The sequence below is a fragment of the Solanum lycopersicum genome, chromosome 2, assembly GCF_036512215.1.
Source record: "Solanum lycopersicum chromosome 2, SLM_r2.1".
Taxonomy (NCBI): domain Eukaryota; kingdom Viridiplantae; phylum Streptophyta; class Magnoliopsida; order Solanales; family Solanaceae; genus Solanum; species Solanum lycopersicum.
In genome coordinates, this window is record NC_090801.1 from 15,283,940 (window position 1) to 15,307,197 (window position 23,258).

Sequence of the window (23,258 nt, forward strand, 5' to 3'; positions counted from 1 at the left end):
ATACCCTATGTAACAGTCTACAAATGATTTGCGCAGTTATCAATAAAAATATGAATATTCGGCAACGGAAAATTATCCTTTGGAATAGCTTTGTTGAGGTCTATGTAGTCGACACAAATCCTGATTTTCCCGTCTTTCCTGGCGACCGGAACAACATTGGCCAGCCAAGTTTGAGATTGTATCACTTCCACGAATCGGGACTCTATTTGCTTGGTGATCTCTTTATTTATCTTCAAACTAAGTTCAGGCTTGAATTTCCGAGTTTTTGCTTTATCGGATCGAACCCCGGGTTAATCGGCATCTTATGAGATATGACATCGATACTCAACCCTTGTATGTCACCGACTTCCCAGATGAACACATCAGTATATTGAGTAAGCAAATGAATTAGGCCCTCTTTTTGAGCTTCATTTAGGTGGATGTTGATCTTAATTTCATTGGCACATTCTGGATCTCCCAAATTCACTATTTCTGTTTCCTTTAGATTTGGTTTATGCTGATTCTCGAACTGCCAAAATTCCTCGGTGACAAATATGGTTCCTCACTTTCTTCTTCATAATCGTTAACCCCATCGTCACTTGCCTCATTTTGTTCATTTAGCTCGTGAAATGACATAACATTGGCAGGTCTGTAACTTATGTTACTGAAATCATAAACAGAGAAAATTAGGAAAGTAGGGTATAACAAACAACTAAATAAATAAGATTAAAAACAAAGAGGCTTTCATTCAAAAAAAATGCAAACTTTGGCCATGGCATGGGTCCATGTTGCCCTTTTTTGAACATCACAATGAAAATTCGAAAATTTGAACAGTTAAGAAAATGCAAAAATGGTGGGTCTCGGGCCTCTTCTAGACTACCACCGATTTTAATGTGCATGAAATGACGCCTTTCTACCGAAGAGTTCGGGGTATCAGGATCGGCGTGGAGGTCCAGTTCCGAAGCACCTCATTTGAATCAACATCGCGGATACCATCTAGCTCAACCTCTTCCTTGACAACAGCATCGTTCTCCTCGATGAGTTCACAGTTTCCTTCCCTAAGGTCTCATGCTCGGCATACTCTCGGATTTGAAAGGATTGATACAGATGTGGGATTGGCCTAGTCAAGGTTTGATCATTTTTCTTTTTCATCTTCAGGTCATCATATGTGGGGATGTACCCCAAACCATATCTGGATCCCTTAACGAGGACTGGAACAGGCTCAATAATTCCTTGGGAATCTCTTCCCAATCCGAACCGTGGCTCAAAACCATTCTGCAGCATCACAATGCATATCATCTTGTACACAGCAGGCATTGGAGTTTGTGGGGCCAAGTCTTCACCTGTGGCATTCACCAGCTCCACCGTGTAAAAGTGTGTACCTCGTGATATCTCATCAATGATCGGCACCTGTCTGCCAAGGTGACTCCCCTTGCAATGAATAACGGCCTTCCCAGAAGAAGGTTGTAACTGGTACCGATATCCAATACCTAAAATTGCGTGCTGAATTCTACGGGGCCCATTTGAATGGTCAAATTCATTGCTCCCAACATGTCTCTTTGAATCCCATCAAAGGCTCTCACATTGACCTGGTTTTGCTCCAGTTTCCCAAGGTCAAACCTTAGCTTCCTCAATGTCGACAACGGGAAGATATTCAGACAAGATCTGTCATCTACTAAGATGTGGTTAACAACCTTTTCACGGCATATCAAAGTGATGTGCAGCGCCTTATTATGCGATCTCCCTTCAACATGCAGCTCATCGTCACAAAAGTTGATTCGGTGCCCTCGAATAACCTGATGAATCATGGCGGCCACGTTATCGCTGCTTGTGCCTGTGGGTACGTATGTATCATCAAGAGCTTTCAATAAGGCCTGCCTGTGGGATTGAGAGCTCATCAGCAGGGCCTATACCGATATCTGAGATGGAGTCTTCTCCAAATGCTTGACGATTGAATAATCCTTTGGTTGCATCCTTCTCCAGAATTCTTCCGCTTCTCCTTCGTTTATCGGCCTTTTGGCCTGATCCTTCTTCTGTCCTCCGAGAGCAAGCTCGCCAGGAGTGTAACACCTTCCAAACCTGTTCATTCCTTGAGCAGCGGCAGTTTCAATAACAAACTTAGGCTTGACGAGAGTTTCTGACGGCACCAAGGCAACAACCTTTGCAGGTGTCAAAATAACAAACTCTCTCTTTTCTTTTACGCTGAAAGAAGCGACAGCTCCTTCCAATTCATCGTGAACGATGGGATTAATCATCTTCGTTCCACATCAGTCTTCGTCTGTCTCAATCATATTGACATTGCCGCCCACATAATTTGACAATGGGTTTGTGTTGACATTTGGTGCCGCCAATTGGAGAGACACTACCTCCTGATCAATCAGATCCTGAATTTTGTGCTTGAGGTTGATACAATCTTTAGTATCATGTCCAACACTATTGGAATAGTAAGCACATCTCTGATCGGGTTTGTAGAACTTTGAATTTACATCCACGGGTTTGGGCCCCACAGGGTGGATGTGTCCAGCCGCAGCCTGTCTCTCATACAGTTTGGTCTGACTTTCTGTGAGTGCAGTAAAGTTCCTTGAAGGACTCTTCTTAAATCTGGGTCGGAGAGGGTCATAACTGCCTTGTTGAGGAGGAGACACTTATTGATAACTTTTTCTAGTATTTGGACGGGGAGCTTGGCCTCTTGAATATGGATTTATTTGGTAGTTTGGTGATGGCGCTTGGTAATTCGGGGGGGGGGGATTTCGGTATAGTGGAGCTTGGACTTGATAAACAGGAAGGGGTGCTCGGTAGCTCGACTGTACGTTAGCGCAGTTAGGAGCAACACCCTGGTAGGGAGATGGGATTTGATAGGGTGAAGGATGATTTGGGTAAATAGGAGATGGACTTTGGTAATTGAGGGGTGGACATTGGTATGCGGGAGCTTGGACGTTTGGATAAATGGAGGTAGCATTCTGATTATTGGGATGACTAGATTGCGTGTACCAAGATTTGTAGGACTTTGGGGAAGGCCGGGAACGACCCTGTGAATATGATGAATTTCTGGGGAGTTTCCTTCCCCCATATGAAATAGCAGCAACTTCTTCTCTTTTCTTTCTCAACAAACCTGAAGACCCAGGTGATGCAGCTACACGGGCGGGCTATCTTTCCTGATTTTAATCCGTCTTCGATAGTCTCACCAATCTTGACTATCTCGACAAACTTTGCTCAAACGATCAACATGATTCTATCATAACATTTCGGCTCTTGTACACGCACAAACACTTCAACGATTTCTTTCTCAATCATGGGTGGCCTCACCCTTGCCGCTTCTTTTCTGCACCTATAGGCAAACTCCCTATAGCTTTCGGTTGCTTTTGGTTGATCTTCTCCAAAGAGTATCGATAGAGAACAATTTCTACGTTGTAAGCAAATCGATCGATGAAATCCTTGGCCGATGCATTTCAGTTGGGTCATTGTTTAGTTTCATGTGGGGTAAACCATTCGAGAGCTTCTCCACACAGGCTTCGGCTGAAAAGCCGCATCAACAAAGCTTCATCCCTTCCAACTCCCACGAGCTGGTCACAATAGGCTCTCAAATGATCCATAGGGTTTCCCACTCCTCCGGAGGTGTCAAACTTCGGAATCTTGAACCCTTCCGGAAGGTCCAAATTTGGGTGGATACACAAGTCCTCGTAACTATGTCCAGCGTTGTCGGGGATGCATTGTAGCTCCTTCATGGCCTTCTTTATTTCCTCTTTTATATCGACCCTTACATCTTCATTTTCCTTCCATTCTTTTCTTGTTCCTCGTAATGGTCCAACTCAGAACCGTGCACATCGTGCTCGGCAGGGATGGGAACTTGGAAAGTGGCTCTCATTGAAAGGGGTGGATCTATAGATGGACTTTGAGCATTTTGGGCGGTTTGGTAATTATGTGGGTAGGACTGAGGATTGGTGTTCTAATTTAAATGGTGATGAGGTGTTTGGGGATTGAAAGCATTTTGGTTCTGGTTTTGGTTTGGATTTTGTGGCGGTGGAGTGGCATGATGGTGAGTATTTTGAGGATGGGGTGGCATTTGAGGATGGTTGTTTTGAAGAGGAGATGGAGTTTGGTAGGATGCAGAAGCATATAGGAGATTTTGGGTAGTCAGATCTATAATCGATAGACTCTGAATAGGTGTAGATGGCTGGTTCTGAGTTGGATCCATATTTGAGCGAGGGAAGTAGATTAGAGGCCTCCTTCAGCAGCGTTAGCAGCAAATCCTGGTGGAGGCAGATCCTGTCTCCGTTGCATTTCCACCCAAATCTCTGCAATCTGCTGCATAATCAACTCATTCTGTTCTACTACGGTGGGTTGAGCCACCACAACATCAGTAAGACTCACTTCTTCATTATTATCCCCCATAACTGCCTTTCCTCTGTCTGAGCTTTGTCTAGGGAAGGAATCTGTGAGACCTTTTGATCTGGTGAAATAAGGATGATCTGCCAGCTTTTGATCGACACAGATCAGTTTCAAAGTACCTGAGAAGGAAAACAACTCAAAGGCAGATTTGTTAATGCAGATTCAGAGTACAAAATGCATAATATCACGTAGAGAACAAATAAACACACAAGTTTCTTTGTTTGAGATAGGGGTCAGGCCTTGGAAGGCTGCCTACGTATCTCACAAGGAGAATTCAGGCCCAATGTAGTTCGAGTACAAGACAAAATATTTCATTCGTTCGTTCATTACGATTACAAGGAAATTGAAAGGCAACAACAGATCTTTTAAAAGATGAAGTGATGACGACACGTTAGTCATTTCCCTTCTTGTTGCAGCATTAGTGTCCTCCTTTCAGAAGACCTAGGAATGGATGCTTGTAGACTATTTCCTCACCGTCTTCCTCCACAGTCACTTCAGGGTGAGCATTGTCCGGACCACTATTGGATGCTCGTTGATCATAGGCGGGGTATTCCTTGCCCATCAGGTTGAAATGGAAGGCTTTGTTCTTCTTCTTCTTCAGTGCAACCATCCCTTCTCTCATGGTTGCGAATTCTTTCGTTTCCTCTGTCAGTTCCTTGTCAAGTGACACACCTTTAGCTAACAGAGCAGCGGTCTCCGAATTTATCCTCGCCTCTCTCGCTTTTCTTTCTTGCACTTTCGATCGAAGCATGTCCAACTTCTCTCTCAAGCCATCTGTCTCCCTCTCAACATCTCTGTTTCTTTTCATCTGTGATGCCAGATCCTCATCCAACATCACAGCTGCAGTTTTTTAAATTGTGGTGGCCATGTCGACTTTGAGCCCTTCTTCCTTGGCTTCTTGAATTTCATGAGTGATCCTTTCGATCTTTCTCTGTAGTTCTTCTTTAGTGAGTTCCATCTGGATGTTCTTACCCTTGCCCATAGAAATAATTTGCCTTTCCTGAGATTGTAGAACAGTGTTTTCGGATTTGTGGTATAGGAGGTGTCTTTTGGGTGAGAAACTTGAGACTCGAAAATTTTGGTCGGACATTTTGTAACGGTGGCTTATGTATATTCTTTTGGAAGTTTTGGAAAGGAGTGGATTTACGGTATCCTCATTCAAAGCAACGCAACACATAAGCATTTAAATACACATATTGAGTCCTAAACATGCTTGTGACCCTTTTACGCAAAGGGTGGGACTAACGAATTGAAGGATGTATATGCTTTTTAAACCCGATTTATTATACCCAAAATACTTCATTAATAGCATCCAAAATGTCTGATAAACATAAAACAGAGAAATAGTTCTGAAAAATAAATTACAAAACAAAGTAGAAATAAAGCAATCCGACGCAGGGGATGGTAAGTAAAACTCAAGCCTCCTCTGATCCTTCACCAAGTCTGGTCCTCTTGGAGATGTGGAATTCTTCGCACATATCATATTTGTTCGCCCAGAGATGATCTCTCGCCAATTTAGCTCCTTCTTGATGATTGAACCCCTCTATCGACTGAATTTGTTTCTCCATGTTATCGTCTAACTCTGCCATGCGTGGATCTTCGTAGTTCTTGTTTCAATCGAGCTATGACTTTGGTGTCTTCTGAGTGACGACGTTGATGCTCTAATTCATTACTATCAAACTTCTCTTGAAGGCGGTGAAGTCGGACTTGATGTTTGGCTCCAACATCGGCAATAATGTGAGGAATGTTTGGACCAGGCTCAATAGTTCCAGTGAGACTCTCTTTCAACCATTCTTTGTACTCCCTCGAACATTCTGGACGAAACCTATTTGGTACAGGTTCACCCAACACTCTTCAAGATCTCCACATCTTATATATGTCTTCAGCAAACGCAACTCATCCATTCTCGTGGTCAGTTCCAAATTTCCTCATATCTGCAATCTGGAACAACTATTGTTTCCCTCCTAGTTGTCTCAAACTCGACCGGGAGCATACGGTCTAGTCCCTCGTAACCCAGAAAATACCAAATAAGGGACCTTTTCTGTTCGAATCACCATATTCTTAGTTACCACCAAGCTATCTATTGACCATTGTAGGTTTTCTTCTCTCAACCCTTGAAGCCTCAGATACCAAAAACTCTCTCCTCCAGTCTTGTTGCAACGATTGTGATACAACCACCAATCATGACCATGTAGCTCGTCTGATCGTCTTAGGGGTTCTGGTTCTTTTGGATTATGAGTCCTGATTAAATGTCGCATCATCCACCACTGTAATATCATATTACACCCTTGAAAAAACATTCTCCGTTATGACACTTGTCTAAAGCCCTGTAGATATCGTCCAGAATCATAGGCGCTAAAGTGTAGTACTTTGTTGATGTTTTGTAATCCACTCCATAGAAGATGGCGTTAGTGTCCATAAATACACTAGGATGAATAGTGTACTTTGGCCCTTGAGGGAAAACCATCCTTCCGAGTATTGCAAATGCGAGGGGACGCGCCTCTTTCAATTTTTCTTTTGAAATGAACTCGTCTTTATATTTCTCATAAGCCCTTGCACGCCCAGACCGATAATATAGTGTTCTGAAGGGTATATTTGGGCCAGGGAGCTTGTCCATCCACTCGGCTTTAACCAATGACAACTTTTTTCTTATTTTGGCGAAATCCCATATTATGGGGTTTAGGAGATCTGTATCTGGATGTCGTTTCCTTTTGTTAGACATGGCGACACTTTCATAGCTGATAAGAACTTCTTCTATAGTTGGCGTTAACTCCACTTCCCCAAACCGAAAGACCAGTTCTCACTATCCCAAAATTTCACCATCGTCCCAATCAGGCCAGGCCACGCATTCATCTCTAGCAGCGACGGAAGGTAACCTATGTGTTTCTGAACGATCATTTTATCGTCGTTGTTCATGAACCTCCACCATACTTTGAGGAAAGGATCGGGGATAGTAACCATTCTTGTTTTCAAAGGCTTGTATGTCGAATTCATCCTACAGAAATAGCAAAAAAAAATTAGTCAACCCCCACCCCGTAGGCAATAAATTGTTTTAAAACCCATATACAACCTTCAATCAACACGTAAATATGATTGTCTATTTTTTGGAAATTTGGGCCAAGTAGACACAAGGTGGGCTTCTAATGGGCCCAACACGCCTTAGTTGTTGGGTCATCTTAGTTCAAATGTTCCTAAATTCGGGATTTTGTTCAGCTCTACGCTAGTTGACTAAGAGTGGCTTTTGAAAAGTCCGGAACCCAAACAGACAATTTGGGATGAAACTCGCGACAACCATTAGACGTATAACTAACCAATAAATTGTCGCTAATTTCAAAAGAGGGTGAGTATAAAAAAGTCCGGCTGTGGTTTCGTAAACCGTCCTTTAATATTATATACATATATACCGGAATATGAAATGCAATGACAATTTATGAAAAACTTAAACATATTCCGCACAAACATCATTTTAACAACTAAAAACAATTAGTCAAATAGTAAAATCTCATGGTTTAGAACTTAATTAATCCCCAACAGAGTCGCCATTTCTGTTTTACTTTAAAATATATGATGGTGAATAAATGGCTAAGTTTCGGAAAATCAATTAATTTTATGATTTAAGAGAAATTAATTTTCCCAAATTATAGAGTCGCCACTTGATTTTTGGTAAAATCAAGAAAAAAACTTAAAACTATTTTTCAAAAGATTTAAAACAAATAAAAATCAATTGAAAAGGGTTCAAAGTTCAAACGTACATTTCGAGAAGGTGTTAGGCCCTCGGAATGCCTGCTAACTCGCGGTTGACCGACGATTTGACTAAATGACCTTTTAAAATAACTTTTCTGAATTTAACTAGATAAAGGAGAAAATTCGTCTATTTACTTACTCATAAATGATATGTATGTGTGTGTGTGTGTGTGTGTGTGTGTGTCTATATATACATATATATATATATATATATATATATATATATATATATATATATATATATATATATATATATATATATATATATATATATATATATTATTTTTATTTTATTTTATTATTTCTAAGGGGAAGTATCTAGAGGGGATTATCTTAAGAGGGTAAACCTAAGTGTTGACAAAAATCAATAAAACAAACTAAATAAAAATAATAACGGAAAAAACAAAGTAAATATTTCTTACTATATAAATATAGCAAGAAATGGCGGTCCTTAGGAGTTTAATAAAATTCAACCAAAACGTTATATAATGATAATAACAAATAATTAATAATAGGGAGAAGAAATATTTGAACTTCGGCCAAGCCCAAGTACTGGATCTGGAAGCCTGCCACATTTCAAAATGACCTAAAGAAAATTGGGCTTCCTGTAGATTTTTTTTTACCGGGCTTTGGCCCCATTTCCCTTCGGTACAAAAATGTGTATACCTGCTGCGTGTACCACCGTATATGGGGGTGCATTCGGTTTTTTTAATTGTATATCATACTGTATTCTCGACAAAAATTCTCCGATTCAGCTCCTCAAGAACCTGTATATTTTCTTTCGACCTGTGTATCATGTATACGTTTTATACCAGTGTATACTGCTGTATATGATTTGTGTTCAGCCCGTTTCGGACTTTCCAAAAGCTGTATTTTTGTTTGAATTTGATAATTCCGTCTTCATCGATCTCCCTTTTTGCATTTGACCTGTTAATCGATATTTCATGAGGTATACCAGTGTATACAGTATGTATACAACTGGCATATCCCCTTTTCCTTGGGTCTTTGAGAGTTAGAATTATTTTATCTTTTTAATCAATTAAATAAAAATCTTTGTTTGTATTATTTTATCTTTTTCATCAAATAAAAATCTGTGTTGTTATCAAAAATAAAAGTAACCCCTCATTTAAAAGATCACACTAAATAGCCATAATTAATTAATCAGCCCACAACCACTCAAATTCAGCCCATTTGAAACGGTTCAAATCCAGCCCACTAACATATTCTTAATTATCCAATTTAATACTACCAGAAGGCAAACGACAGCAATATCATCCACTAGCAAATCTCTTCCACAGTTCCACCCATCAGAAAACATATTTGATAAAAATGAAGGGTGAAAGATTTTCCGGAACGCTTTCAAGCTTTGATGATGTACATATGTTGGCTCATCGCTTGAAAACTGTGGATAACGGTTGTGTGAGTGATGATGGTGAAATCGATGAGAGCATAAATGAGAAGGATGAGGTAACACCACAGAGCAATCATTCAGTTGTCAAACCCATGGAAAATGCCTCCGATTTTGTTGAAGATGCAATTGAAGTTACTGATAAGAATGTTTTAGTATGCTTTCAGTTCTGATTAATCTTTTCCTGGACTGTTTTTCCTTGAGCTGAGGATCTAAGGAAATAGCCTCTCTACCTCTAAGCTAGGGGAAAGGTATGTGTATACTCTACTCTCTCCAAACCCCACTTTGTAGGACTTCATTGAATTTGTTGTTGTTGTAGTGAAGCTCTTATGTAGTAGATAGTTCAATTTCAGTACATCTTGAATATAATGTAAAATACATATTTTTCAAAATCTATCTTTATATAGAGATTGGGCTAGCTTTTGAACCTTAAATCTTTTTCAAGAATATGTATCGTTTAAGTGGAAGGCAGTAGGCGTGACAAGCCATTTGAAAATCATATACTTGCTTTCTTGCAATTTATCGCTACTGTGGAGTATGTCGCAGGTCATATCAGCGTTTACGTTTGGAGCTGCAATCTTTTTCAAAAACCTTTAGATGGTGCTACTGTATTCATAGCAACAATAGTTTTCAGAATTTTACAGGATCCTATCAGATACTTTCCTCAGTCCCTTATGACAATTTCACAAGCCATGGTATCTCTTGGTAGGTTAGATGGATATATGACAAGCCGTGAATTGGATTCTGATGTTGTCCAAAGACAACAAGGCTGTAATGGCAGTATTGCAGTGGAGGTTAAAGATGGGAATTTTTCATGGGAAGATGATGGTGATCAAATTGTTCTGAAAGACATAAATCTTTAAGTTTGAAAGGGGGAACTTGCTGCAATTGTTGGAATGGTTGGATCAGGAAAGTCTTCTTTGTTGGCATCAATGCTTGGTGAACTTCACAAAGTATCGGGAGAGGTAAAATCACCTTTTTTTATACTTATCATGTTAATGTTGGTGATTTTGCTTTTATAATTTTTTAAAGCATTTCCAATTTTGTTTTATCAATCTCTTTTGCACTGGTAACTTCATAATGATTCTGCAGCAAGCAAACAAATTGAGTTTGGGCGCGTTAAGACTGGCTAGGTAGTTTCCTTATATGTTGTCATCCATTGAAATATATCGGATTGTTGAATTGTTACTATCACTCTGTTGTAGCTTGTAACACTTGTCTTACAATACAGGTAAGAGTCTGTGGAAGCACTGGTTATGTTGCCCAAACCTCATGGATACAAAACTCTAATATCCAAGAGAACATCTTGTTTGGTTCACCAATGAACAATAAAAGATACAAAGATGTATTAAGGGTTTGTTTATTGGAGAAGGACTTGGAAATTCTGGAACATGGAGACCAAGGTGAGATAGGAGAACGAGGAATCAACCTCAGCGGAGGTCAGAAGCAGAGGATACAACTCGCAAAAGCAGTGTATCAGGATCGTGATATCTATCTTCTAGATAATATATTTAGCGTTGTTGATGCTCAAACTGGATCAGAAATATTTAAGGTCACTCCAATTGAATATATTGCTTCTTTTTTTAAAAAATTCCGCAATAAGTTGCTACATGTAGTCTGCTCATGCTACAGTGTTTGAGGGTCAAGTCATGTATCTAAGAAAAAGGAAATAGGAAAATGATTGTATCAGCAAACTGTTGTTTTGCTTGCATAGTAAAGTCTTTGAATGAGGAAAAATATGTGATGTAACTGATATGATTCTGTGCAGGAATGTGTAAGGGGAGCTTCGAAGGATAAGACTGTTGTTCTTGTCACTTACCAAGTTGACTTCCTTCCCAATGCAGATCTTATATTGGTAAGCACCACATTGATGTTTATAGAGTATGAATATGATGAACAAATTATCACTACAATAGAAAGATTTCTATTATACATATGCATCTTTTACAAAAGATGATGATTGTCATTTTTATTTTTCTAATGTGAAGCTGCATTCAAATTTTGAAATATCAAAGCTCATTATTTTCTATATCAACAGGTGATGAGATATGGTCAGATTGTATAGTATGGGAAATATGATGAGCTTTTAAAATCCGGTATGGATTTTGGTGATCTTGTTGCCAGTTCGTTGTAAATGTTTTGGTTCGACAAGATAAGGAGAAGTTCCTACTTATAATAAATGTTGATATTTATGCAGCTATTCAGGAAGCTAACAAGGGATGTGAGATCCTATGTTCAAAAGGTTACTATCTTAGCTCATTTTTTATGCTCTATCTATTTGCATATATGGAGCTTCTGTTAAATAAAGCAATCTACGTTTGTGCACGATCCAGTGTGTTGACGGTGGAAAGGATGTGAATTTGCAATTTTCCATTAAAGCAAAAACAATTACAAGTGGACTCAAGTATTCTCTTGCTACTGGGAACTAGGGACAAGCAAATGCTGCTGGTACCAGGGCAGGAGTTTCACAGGTGAGATAATACTACTTGTATATACTTTAATTTCTTTTTCATCATTTTCTCATGTTTCATTATTGTTTCCATATGCTTACACAGGTTTTGAATCGTTTGACATTTGCATCTACTCTTTCTCACTTGCGTAGATTGAACTCACAGATAGGGCGGGAGGGTAATTTTCTCTTGCTCTTAGAATTGAATTCATTTGTTCCTTTTGGTAGTTTCTTAGTCATCAGTGTCTTATACCTTGGTAACTAGGTAAATTGCCAAAACCTAGACAGCTTCATAATTCTCACTGGAAATGATGTGTCAAGCAGAAACGCTCGAAGGACAAGTAACATAATACACGACTCATTTATTGATTAAGTTTGTATTATCTTATGAATATTATAACATTTCATTTGCTGCTGATATGTTAGGCATGTGGATTGGTAAAGAACCTTGCTTTAATGGTGTTTATAACAATAGGATCAGCAGCAAGTCCAATTTTGGAGTTTCTAGAAGAGTGGAGTACAGAAAATTTTGAGGTGTGCAATTTATGGAAGATGTTCATGGCTCTCAATGTTTTAAATTTTGTGACAAGTTCTGATACTCCTTAACTTTAGGAAATATCTCCTGCGGTTATTCCCCAATCTACCAAGATTTTTGTAAATGGTTGTTGGGTTGGCATTCATCGTAATCCAGATTTGTTGATTAGGACACTGAGACAACTGAGGAGACAGGTTATATTACCACATTAATTTCTTATCTTTCTAATTTCAACACACTCTCGATTGTTTGTTCCTGCAAGTTTTAGATATTAGAGTTATGAGAAATTTGACATATGAGACCTCAAAGAACCATGCATGGAATCCTACTCTCTTTATAGATGTTTACTCAATCATAGCTGGCATTTGTTGCATTTTTGTGATTGGCAGATCATATGTTGTCGCATATTTGGGTCTCAGAACAGCTCAAAGCTTGTTCGATCAAATTATCAATAGCATATTGCATGCTCCGATGTCATTCTTTGACACTACTCCATCAGGAAGAATATTAAGTCGAGTACAGTATCTTCCTTCACCCAATTCTGATTTAATGCTCTTCATTCTCTGTTATCCGAGAGCAATATTCAGCTACCCGAAAAGGTAAGTCAATCGAGTAAAGAACCTTCTGTTGTTGAATCAACTAAGGTTGGTGAAAGATTTTCCGGAACACTTTCAAGCTTTAATGATAACTTCACTTCTTTTTATAATGTGACCCCTAGATATGCTAAAATAAGAGCAGATGCAAATGGTTCTGCCAAAGGACAAATTATTGTGTGGCAGAATATTGAGCTCATTAGTGATCGACCTCTGGAAACAATGTTGAAAGAGTTTAAGCAATTGAAAGAAGAGTATCCAGACAAGATACTAATTGCTTCTATCATGGAAGAATACAACAAAGCTGCTTGGGAGGAACTTATTCACAGATGTGAGGAAACTGGAATTGTAAGCATATGCGACTTAATGGATAAGATTTTTTCTGCATTATAGTAGTGTTGTCTCAATGATTCTCTTTTTAGTTTTTATGACTCTCTATATTGATACTGTTTTTTCAGGATGCCTTTGAAATCAACTTCTCGTGTCCCCATGGTATGCCAGAACGTAGAATGGGTGCTGCTGTTGGTCAAGATTGTGATCTCTTGGCGGAGGTTTGTGGATGGATCAATGTTGTAGCCACAATTCCAGTTTGGGCAAAGATGACCCCTAATATCACCGACATTACCAAGGTATTTCGTTATAGCATTTATAAAACAAAGATGATAGATCGCTAAAATGTTTAAACCAGGTTTGGATTTGTTTCTCTGTATTGAAAGTATCATGTGTTATTTGGTAGGTCTTGCAAGAAGTATTGAGGTGCTATTCCATCCCAGAAAATATGTTTGGTACATCATTAAAGACAAGGTCAGTTTGATAATGTAATTCAGTCCTTATTTGATATATAGTATTCCTAACAGGCAAAAGTAGAACACACTGGTTACGTGATTGCATCTGTTCATTTTCAGCTGGATAACTATTTCTTTGGCACTAAGTGTGAGATGGTTATGGATTACACAGGCTGACAGGCACTAATAAATCTCATGGCTACATAAATATTTGTATATAATTTTAAATAATATTATTTGAGGTCAAGGTGGGGAAGCAGGGGTGTGGTGATGAGGGCTATGGGGAACGGTAAGGGCACAATCAATGTAAAATGTGACTAGCAAAATTTGTTTTCCTTACTTTCACCGCGATCGGAGTCATTTTAGTTATTTGTAACGAAAATGCATATCAAATTATTTCACCAAATCGAACATGAGAAAATTCAAAACATTCCTCAGAAGATAAAAGTTCATGATATTTTGTGGCAACCTATTGACTTACTAACTTTTGATAATGCTACAGGTAAGGGACTTTCACATTGCAAAGAGAGGAAGATATTGGTTCCTATGCAGGTTATATAGGTAAGCTTATGTTATTTGTACTATCTTGATGTGTATATATATTTACATAGGTGTTCTGTTAAAAAATACTTACAAATCTCCTTAAATAACGAAGGTTCTGCATTTATGTTTGGAAGAACTTTAACATCTGTCTTTTGGGGTGTTGTGGCTGACCGTTATGGGCGAAAACCAGTTATAATTTTCGGCACTTCTATAGTGTACGTATGTCTAATCTTAATAGAACTGTTTACGTTTCGATTTCCTCATTTCAATATCAATACGTTTATATATATTTTCTGGTTTGATTTGAATTCAGCTATTGACTTAGAATGATGGGTATGTAGGCTCATTGGCACTTCTATGGATCCTAATGCTAAACTCTTACAAGAATAGAGTAATCCACTCAGTGTCTTTACAAGATAAAAGTGATTGGTTGGTAAACTGAATTATCTCATATTGACTAGAGTATAATTTTTTTTTGGATAATGATAAAGTTAGCCAGAGCATACATTTATTTTCAAGTGAGTGTTGTAAATTATGTCACTGAGATGTAATTGTCCGCATTTTACAATACATAAAGTCAGCTTTAGGCAAAGGATTACTCTTTGAGAATAGAAGCCATGTGCAGATACTTAGATATGCAAATATGGATTGGATATAATTACCTGTACATAGACATTTGCCTCAGAATAATATTTTTAATTAGGAGGCAATTTGATGCTGAAAAAATATGAAACAGAGTGTAATGTTCGTTTGAGTGTAGTAGCACAATATGGAACAATGTTTGTAGCAACTTGTGAATTGGTTTAGACAAAATAGTTGACAAGAGATATTCATTTCTCTTTCTGAATATTTTTTATTTCATGTTGAAAAGTTTATTTAATGTCTTCTTGAAAAATCCAATTTTTTTTTACATTCTTGGTAGGTGTAGCTGTAATATTGTTATAATCTTGATATTAGAAGTTTAAATAATTTTTTCCCTTTTATATTATGGGTAAGGGGGAAGGGTGTTATCTTTATTAAGTTTGTTGAATGTTTTTTATTATTTTATATGGTTTTTAAGCTTAGTTTTTCATATATAAAAATGGGTTTTGCAGGGTTAAGCATTCAGGTGAACCAGATCTTAGGTTGTGAATGATTTTGGGAGTTTTTGGGGTTGTCCTTCATGAGGTTCTTTTTAAACCTTAAGTTAGAATCAGGGTAAAACAAACTTATATTGTGTTGTATATGAAGTTTCTTGAGTAGTAGTGTAGTTTTGAGATGTTTCTGAGAGATATTACTTAGGACATTTTGCCTAATTGTGGTGGAGAAGTAGAAAGGTTTGAAAATGCAGAGACCACCTCAAGAAGATTTTTCAGTAAAGGAGACCAAACCCCACCTTGTTGGAGGGAAGGTTACAGGTGATAAGCTTACTGGCACCTATGACTTGGTTGAGCAAATGCAGTATCTTTATGTTCGGGTGGTTAAAGCAAAGGATTTACCAGGGAAGGATGTTACGGGTAGTCTTGATCCTTATGTTGAGGTTAGGCTGGGAGACTATCGGGGTACAACTCGTCATTTCGAGAAGAAATCGAATCCTGAATGGAATCAGGTGTTTGCTTTTTCCAAGGAGCGGATTCAGGATTCTGTACTTGAGGTGAATGTGAAAGATAAGGATATTATTAAGGATGATTTTGTTGGTTGTGTTATGTTTGATTTGAACGAGATCCCTAAAAGAGTTCCCCCGGATAGTCCTCTTGCTCCGCAGTGGTATAGGTTGGAGGATAGAAGTGGTAACAAAGTGAAAGGAGAGTTGATGTTGGCTGTTTGGATGGGTACTCAAGCTGATGAAGCATTTCCTGAATCTTGGCATTCGGATGCGGCTACTGTTAGTGGTGCTGATGCTCTTGCAAATATAAGGTCTAAGGTGTACCTCTCACCAAAGCTGTGGTACCTTAGAGTTAATGTGATTGAGGCTCAGGACTTGATTCCCAGTGACCGAAGTAGGTTTCCAGAGGTTTACGTGAAGGCCATCCTGGGAAATCAGGCGTTGAGAACCAGAGTTTCCATGAGCAAGACTATTAATCCCATATGCTGCTGAGATTTTTCGTGAAGAATATCAAGCACTAAGAATGACAACGGTAATATATGTCCTTGCTTCTCTGTGATGTAAATGATTTCTAAGTAATTTTATCGCCCCCAAATAATCAATATAAATTATGATCAGAAAATATATTCTCTAACCATCAATCTAATAAATAATGATATGTCGTATTTGATGTAAATCTATAGATATTTTAGCAATCAAAACAAATAAATTTTTTAACAGAGTATATATTCTAAAATTTATTCATTAACAATGTACTATTCTCATTAAATAGATACTAAAGTTCATAAGTTTCATCATGTATCATCATTTCAAATGAAAACAAAATGATATGATTCATTACGTTCGTGTCTCCTATGTTTCTTGTGGTAACAGATTCATCATCATCGGTGACAAATGATACTAGATGCTTATTTTGTAGGGGCGTAATGTGGTGATTGAACAAAGTTGGGGTGCACCCAAAGTGACAAAAGATGGCGTGACTGTTGCAAAAAGTATTGAATTCAAGGACAAGATACAAATTGTTGGTGCTAGCCTTGTAAAACAAGTCGCCAATGCAACGAATGATGTTGCTGGTGATGGTAAGTCTTTAGGCGTCCAGTATTGCCTCCAATGGGAGTTTTATGTCTCTTTATTTGTTGGACTGAATTTATGAATTTCCAGCCTAATATAATTGGTGATTCTGTCTCTTCTCTATTTTTTCAGGTACCACTTGTGCAACAATCCTCACCCGAGCAATATTTGCTGTAGGATGCAAGTCAGTGGCAGCTGGTATGAATGCAATGGACCTTAGACGGGGTATTACCATGGCTGTAGATTCTGTTGTGACAAACCTGAAAAGCAGAGCACGGATGATCAGTACATGATAAGTTGTAATACAACATGCATGTTTGTTCTCAAAATGTTCGTATTTTTGTTAACATGCAGAGAAATATCAAGACTTGTTCTCAAAGGGTTCATTATTTGGGAGGTACTTTGCTCTCTTGCTTTTCAGGATTATAACGTCTTCTTCGGTTTGTTGAAGACTGAAGTGTTTGTTGGCTCCAACTTATGATGTTTTTTTGCAGATTTCCCTATTTCTTGCCTTGCCTTTGCATATCAGTGTTCGCCTTGGTTGTGGTTGTTGGTTCATTTAGGATTCCGATAAATCTAGCTATATGATTATGTTAATTCCTTACGCGTCTTGTCAAGATACATACGGTTTCTGTTAAATCTTATTTCTGTTCAGGTTAACAATCAAAGTTACACCGAATGAGAAAAATTGAATTTTGCGTAATGTTTAATGGATAAATGATCATGTATATATATTGTTTCAGATATCCATATTGCTTTAGTGTTGCAATTCTGCATAGTAGATTCATGTACTTAAGCAAAGGGAACCAATTCAAGAACTGTAAATTGGAAAAAATAAACAAAAGGTTAAAAGGCTGCTAGAGCTTTACCTGCCGGTATAGCAAAACCGGCAATTCATGGCACAACCTACTTGACTAGATATACAGACAGTGTTCCTGCCCCGCTCACAAGGTATCAGAACAGTTTCTATTACCAGACCATCTTCCAACTTGAATAACATATGTAAGATCCTGTAAGTGCTATTTATTAAGTGATGAATCAAAAACAAAACAGATGGCACTCAACATTCTAAATATTGCACAAGCTATGTACCTTTTTAGTTCCATCAGACGCTGTCAGAATATCTTTCAAGTTTAACGTCTTAAATTCAGCATGTTCACCTAACATTTTCCTGAAATCCTTATTCAAACCTTGGAGGATAATGTATCGTTGATGATTCAGTCAGTTGTAACTACCATCACATTACAAAGTGCAAGTAAAGGAAGATCCAAACAAAAATTCAGAACCCTTCTCTTTCCATAAGCAATAAAATCTATCAACACTTTCGACACAGAAACTTTGACAGCAAGAGTATACGTATGGAAAAGAAAAATAAACCTTCTAATTCCTCACTGCATTGAGCCCAAATATTATCCCCATAGAGACGTTTCCATAACATCAGAGCCTTAGCAGGCCTATAACCATATGACTGAACCCATTTCTGTTAAACAAGAAAGCGGAGCGACTTTTAATAACTATGGTAAGCCATTAAACATTAAAATCAAACACAAATATCAAAACTGATCTCAAATTCCAATAAAAGAATATAGTTTAAGCCAAGAACAATATAAACCATTCTCAATCTTGGAACTTTCCTTAAAAGTCTACAAGGTTAACTTAAAGTACAGGGAAGGAACAATCTAAGTATGAATACCATGGCACAAAGCTTAATCTCATGAATTCGAAACAACTTTGAACCTTTATACAATAAAAACAAACATGGACTAAATCCTATCAAGATTTCAACTTTCCTCAAATTTCAACAAAGTGAATAATATCAATCTGTTTAATCCAGAACATGACATTCCATATCAAATTTGTAGGTGTGCATTAACTGAAACATTATAGCTAATATCAGTTACCATCCAAATGATTTAGTAGATCTATGCTATTAAATGACCTGCCAAGTCCCAAATCATCCTCCCAATCTTATCCAGTTACATTTTCTCCACAAAATCAATACAAATCACTCCTATTAAATGCGTAGGCAATTCTCATATCTTCCCTCTATTCATATTCGAATTCATCACACTAAAAATTTGCAGCCATTCAAACATTCATTCATCAAATTAAAATTCTACAACCATTCGATCATCCATTTATTTTTATCTTCAAATTAAACAGGGTGCACATTCAAGGAAGGGGCGATATTTATTTAATTTTTTAATATTTGAGAAAACTTTATGCAGCAGCATAGTCACACATTGCAATCCCATTCAATTTCTTAAAGATCATCTCGGTAAGTGTTTTGATTTACAGTGGTTTGTATACTCATTCCTACTCTACTTGAATAACATTATTTAGAACACATATTGCGTGTCAGATAAGCTACGATTCCAGCAAGTACTCTCACATACATATCACTCGGGTATATTGTATTTCGATATAGCCAAAAATATCTACCGCTAACATATTATATTCTATCAAAACAATATAACAGGTTCAATGGAATTGTTATCTGCTATAATTAAAGAATACAATGGATCATTGAATATTTCGATGGAAGTTAACCTCCTACAACAGCTACTACAAGAATTAGTTTCCCTCGAACAGATGCTAAAACAAAAAGAAAATACAAATGCATCAACAGGCGAGTGTAGTCGAGTGAATAAGGAACTGGGCTCTCTCAAAAACAGCAGATGGAAGTATTACAGTTTGAAGCGAAAAGTTGCTTTAATTGAAAAACAATACAAGAATCATCCAAAAAGACTAATAGTACAGCTAATACGTTTTGTTAACAGATTTACAAAGTTGGCGAAGTTAACAAACTTTTCAAGTACACATGTTCCCATTCATTAAAATGGTATGGTAATATGCATCCCCATATAAATCTTATCTAAATGTCAAAATTTGACTGATTGTTCATATGAGAAACTGAATGACTAAATCATTATCTAACTATATGATTATGTTTATATTTAATTGTTCAAATTGACAGGACATTACACAACAACTTGGAATTTTGGCCCCCCAAAGTACACATGGAAATATTGTGGAGCTCTTTTATGGTATGAAGAACGAACAACAAAAACATAACAAACAACAAGACCGATATTCTCATGTTGTTGTATGGGAGGAGGTCGCATACAACTTCCTTTATTGAGGGAACCACCACCTTATTTGAAGTATCTTTTGGGTAAAGAATCAGGGCAACTAGGTATTAATTTTTGAAAAAATATTAGAGCTTATAACTCAATGTTTGTATTTACATCCATGGGTGGCCGAGTTGATAGATCTATCAATCACTCAAAGGGGCCATACATTTTCAGGATTTGTGGTCAGAAATTATCATCGTATAGGATCTTTATTGCCTGAAATTGGTAAAAGACCCCAGTTTGCTTAGCTATATATATATTATACTGAAAATGAGATAAACAACAGAATGAATTGTCTGCTAGAAGGAGACATTGATCCTGAAATTGTTCAGGACTTATCAGTAATGTTGGAGGAGCATAATATATTGGTTAAAACATTTCGAATGGCTAGAGATAGATATAAAGAGCATCCTGAACATGAATTTCGCCTACGTCTCCTATCTAATAGGACAACGGATGGTCGACAATATAATTTACCCACAACTTCTGAAGTAGCTGGATTAATAGTGGGTGATCTTACGGAAGAATACTTCTAGCGAGATATTATTGTAGAGCATAGGAAAAATGGACTTCAAAGAATTTCTGATCTACACCCAAGTTTTATGTCTATGACATATCCACCAATACACCCTTATGGTGAAGATGGATATAGAGTTGAAATAAATTTGGTAGATGTCATCAACAAGACTTACAAGCGACAAAAGTTAACAATGAGAGACTTCTATTGCTTTAGAATACAACAAAGACTTAACGAGGGTAAGACTCTCTTGCTAGCCGGTAGACTATTACAACAATACATTGTTGACGGTTACATGGCAATCGAGGAAGAAAGATTTCGTTATATTCGGAATAATCAAACAAAACTCAGAGCTGGTCTTTACTCTGGCTTTATGGATGCCATTCTTCGTGGTGATTCAGATTGTTCTTTGGTAGGAAAAACAGTTATCTTACCTTCATCTCACACCGGAGGACCTTGCTATCGGGAACAAAATTATCAAGATGCAATGGCAATTTGCAGGTGGGCTAGATATCCAGATTTGTTCCTCACTTTCACATGCAACCCAAAGTGGCCCGAAATAAATGAAATGCTTCGCTTAATAGAACAATCTGGTGAAGATATCAGGGTGGACATTATATGCAGAGTGTTCCAAATCAAGTTATTCCAATTAATGCAAGATCTAAAAAAGCAACAACCTTTTGGAAAAATAATTGCATGTAAGTTCAAACTTCAACATACTAACAGAATACACCAGTTATTAATTCAAGCGTTTACATTTTGCTAACAAAACAAATGATTACTTTACCGTCAACCTAACAAATACATTATACCTTTAACTCTGCAGGTTTATATACAATTGAGTTTCAGAAAAGAGGACTACCTCATGCACATATACTACTCTTCCTGCATCCTACATTAAAAAGTCCATCTATAGATCATATCAACACAATGATAACAGCTGAAATACCCAATATGGAAGTAGACCCGGATGGTTATAAAGCTGTAAAGAACTACATGATGCATGGACCTTGTGGAGACCTCAATCCAGGATGCCCATCTATGAAGCAAGGAATATGCACCAAGCATTTTCCAAAGAAGTTCAATAATCAACAACTTTTGATGCAGATGGGTTCCCAATTTATAAGAGAAGAAACACAGGTACTAAAGTCAATAAAAATAATGTCTTTTTAGATAACAGATATGTCGTCCCTTAGAACAGGAACTTGATTGTCAAATTTGATTCACATATAAATATCGAGTTATGCAATTACTCGAGATCAGTGAAGTACCTATTTAAATATGTGAATAAGGGATCTGATAGAGCAACAATTGGTATAGAATGCTCAGATACTCCCACAGAACGTGATGAGATCAAAAGATATATAGATTGTATATACATATCAGCTACAGAAGCTTGCTGGAGGATCTTTTCGTTTGACATACATCATAGACAGCCAACAGTTGAGCGTTTGCCATTCCATTTACAAGGAGAAAACACCATAGTATTCCAAGAAGAAAGGTGTTCTGAAAGCATACTAAACAGACCCGATATAGTAAAAACAAAATTCACGGAATGGTTTGAGGCAAACAAAGAATATGAGGATGCACGAGAGCTAACATATTCAAATTTTCATACACGTTGGGTCTGGGATGCAACATGCAAAAGATGGACTAGAAGAAAAAAGGGGAAGTCAGTTGGTAGAATTTACTTCGCACATCCTGCAAGAGGGGAATGATTTTACATGAGAATGCTACTTAATTTTGTCAAAGGAAGCACTTCTTTTGAGAGCATCAGAACAATTAATGGAGTCCGATATGATACTTATAAGGAGGAATGCCACGCATTGGGATTATTGGAGGATGATAAAGAATGGAATGACTGCTTGGCTGAAGCTCCATGTTGGGCATCAGGAAATGAGTTGAGAAATCTGTTTGTGACGATACTAATTCACTGTCAAGTGTCTGATTCGTCTAAACTTTGGAGGAGAAACTATGAAATTTTATCAGAAAATATAACATCATTACAACGAAAGAGATTTCAATTGGAAGATTTAAAGTTAAATGAAAAACAACTTGAATCATATACGTTGTTTGAGATTGAAACCATACTTCTGAAGATAGGAAAAAGTTTGAAAGACATACATGGAATGCCACTTCCATATTCTACTTTGATGAATGACACAGGGAATCGCCTTATCAATGAGGAACTAGAATATGACAAAGGTTTCTTAAAGGAAGTACATGATAAATCATTCGCTCTTTTAAATGATTGTCAAAACATAGCTTATGAAGCGGTAATAAAATCAGTTGTTAATGAAGAAGGACGCTTATTTTTTATAAATGGGCATGGTGGTACCGGGAAGACATTTTTATGGAATACAATAATTTCCAGGCTGAGATCAGAATCAAAAATAGTTCTTCCAGTTGCTACTTCTGGAATAGCCGCTTTGTTATTACCAAATGGCAGTACAGCACATTCACGATTCCATATTTCTTTGGACATTAGTGCAGAATCAACTTGTGAAATAAGACAAGGAAGCCAGT

The 23,258-nt window shown here is 37.4% G+C and overlaps 2 protein-coding genes, 1 long non-coding RNA gene and 1 pseudogene across 3 annotated transcripts; all 4 read left to right on the forward strand.

The window, feature by feature from the left end:
- Nucleotides 1-9,441: 9,441 nt before the first annotated feature.
- On the forward strand, nt 9,442-14,069 carry LOC104644327 (uncharacterized; annotated as a pseudogene).
- Nucleotides 14,070-15,749: 1,680 nt separating this feature from the next.
- Nucleotides 15,750-16,502, forward strand: LOC109119440 (FT-interacting protein 3-like). Its single transcript, XM_019211982.3, has one exon. It carries the CDS (start codon nt 15,750-15,752, stop codon nt 16,500-16,502), a length of 753 nt encoding a protein of 250 aa, XP_019067527.2.
- Nucleotides 16,503-16,926: 424 nt separating this feature from the next.
- On the forward strand, nt 16,927-17,732 carry LOC109119503 (uncharacterized). Its single transcript, XR_002026704.3, has 3 exons — nt 16,927-17,089; nt 17,214-17,478; nt 17,576-17,732. It is a non-coding gene; the product is annotated as an uncharacterized lncRNA (long non-coding RNA).
- Nucleotides 17,733-21,027: 3,295 nt separating this feature from the next.
- Nucleotides 21,028-22,450, forward strand: LOC101267462 (uncharacterized). The gene is made up of 3 exons (XM_069294658.1): nt 21,028-21,430; nt 21,559-21,872; nt 22,025-22,450. Exons 1-3 carry the CDS (start codon nt 21,028-21,030, stop codon nt 22,448-22,450), a joined length of 1,143 nt encoding a protein of 380 aa, XP_069150759.1.
- Nucleotides 22,451-23,258: the final 808 nt, after the last annotated feature.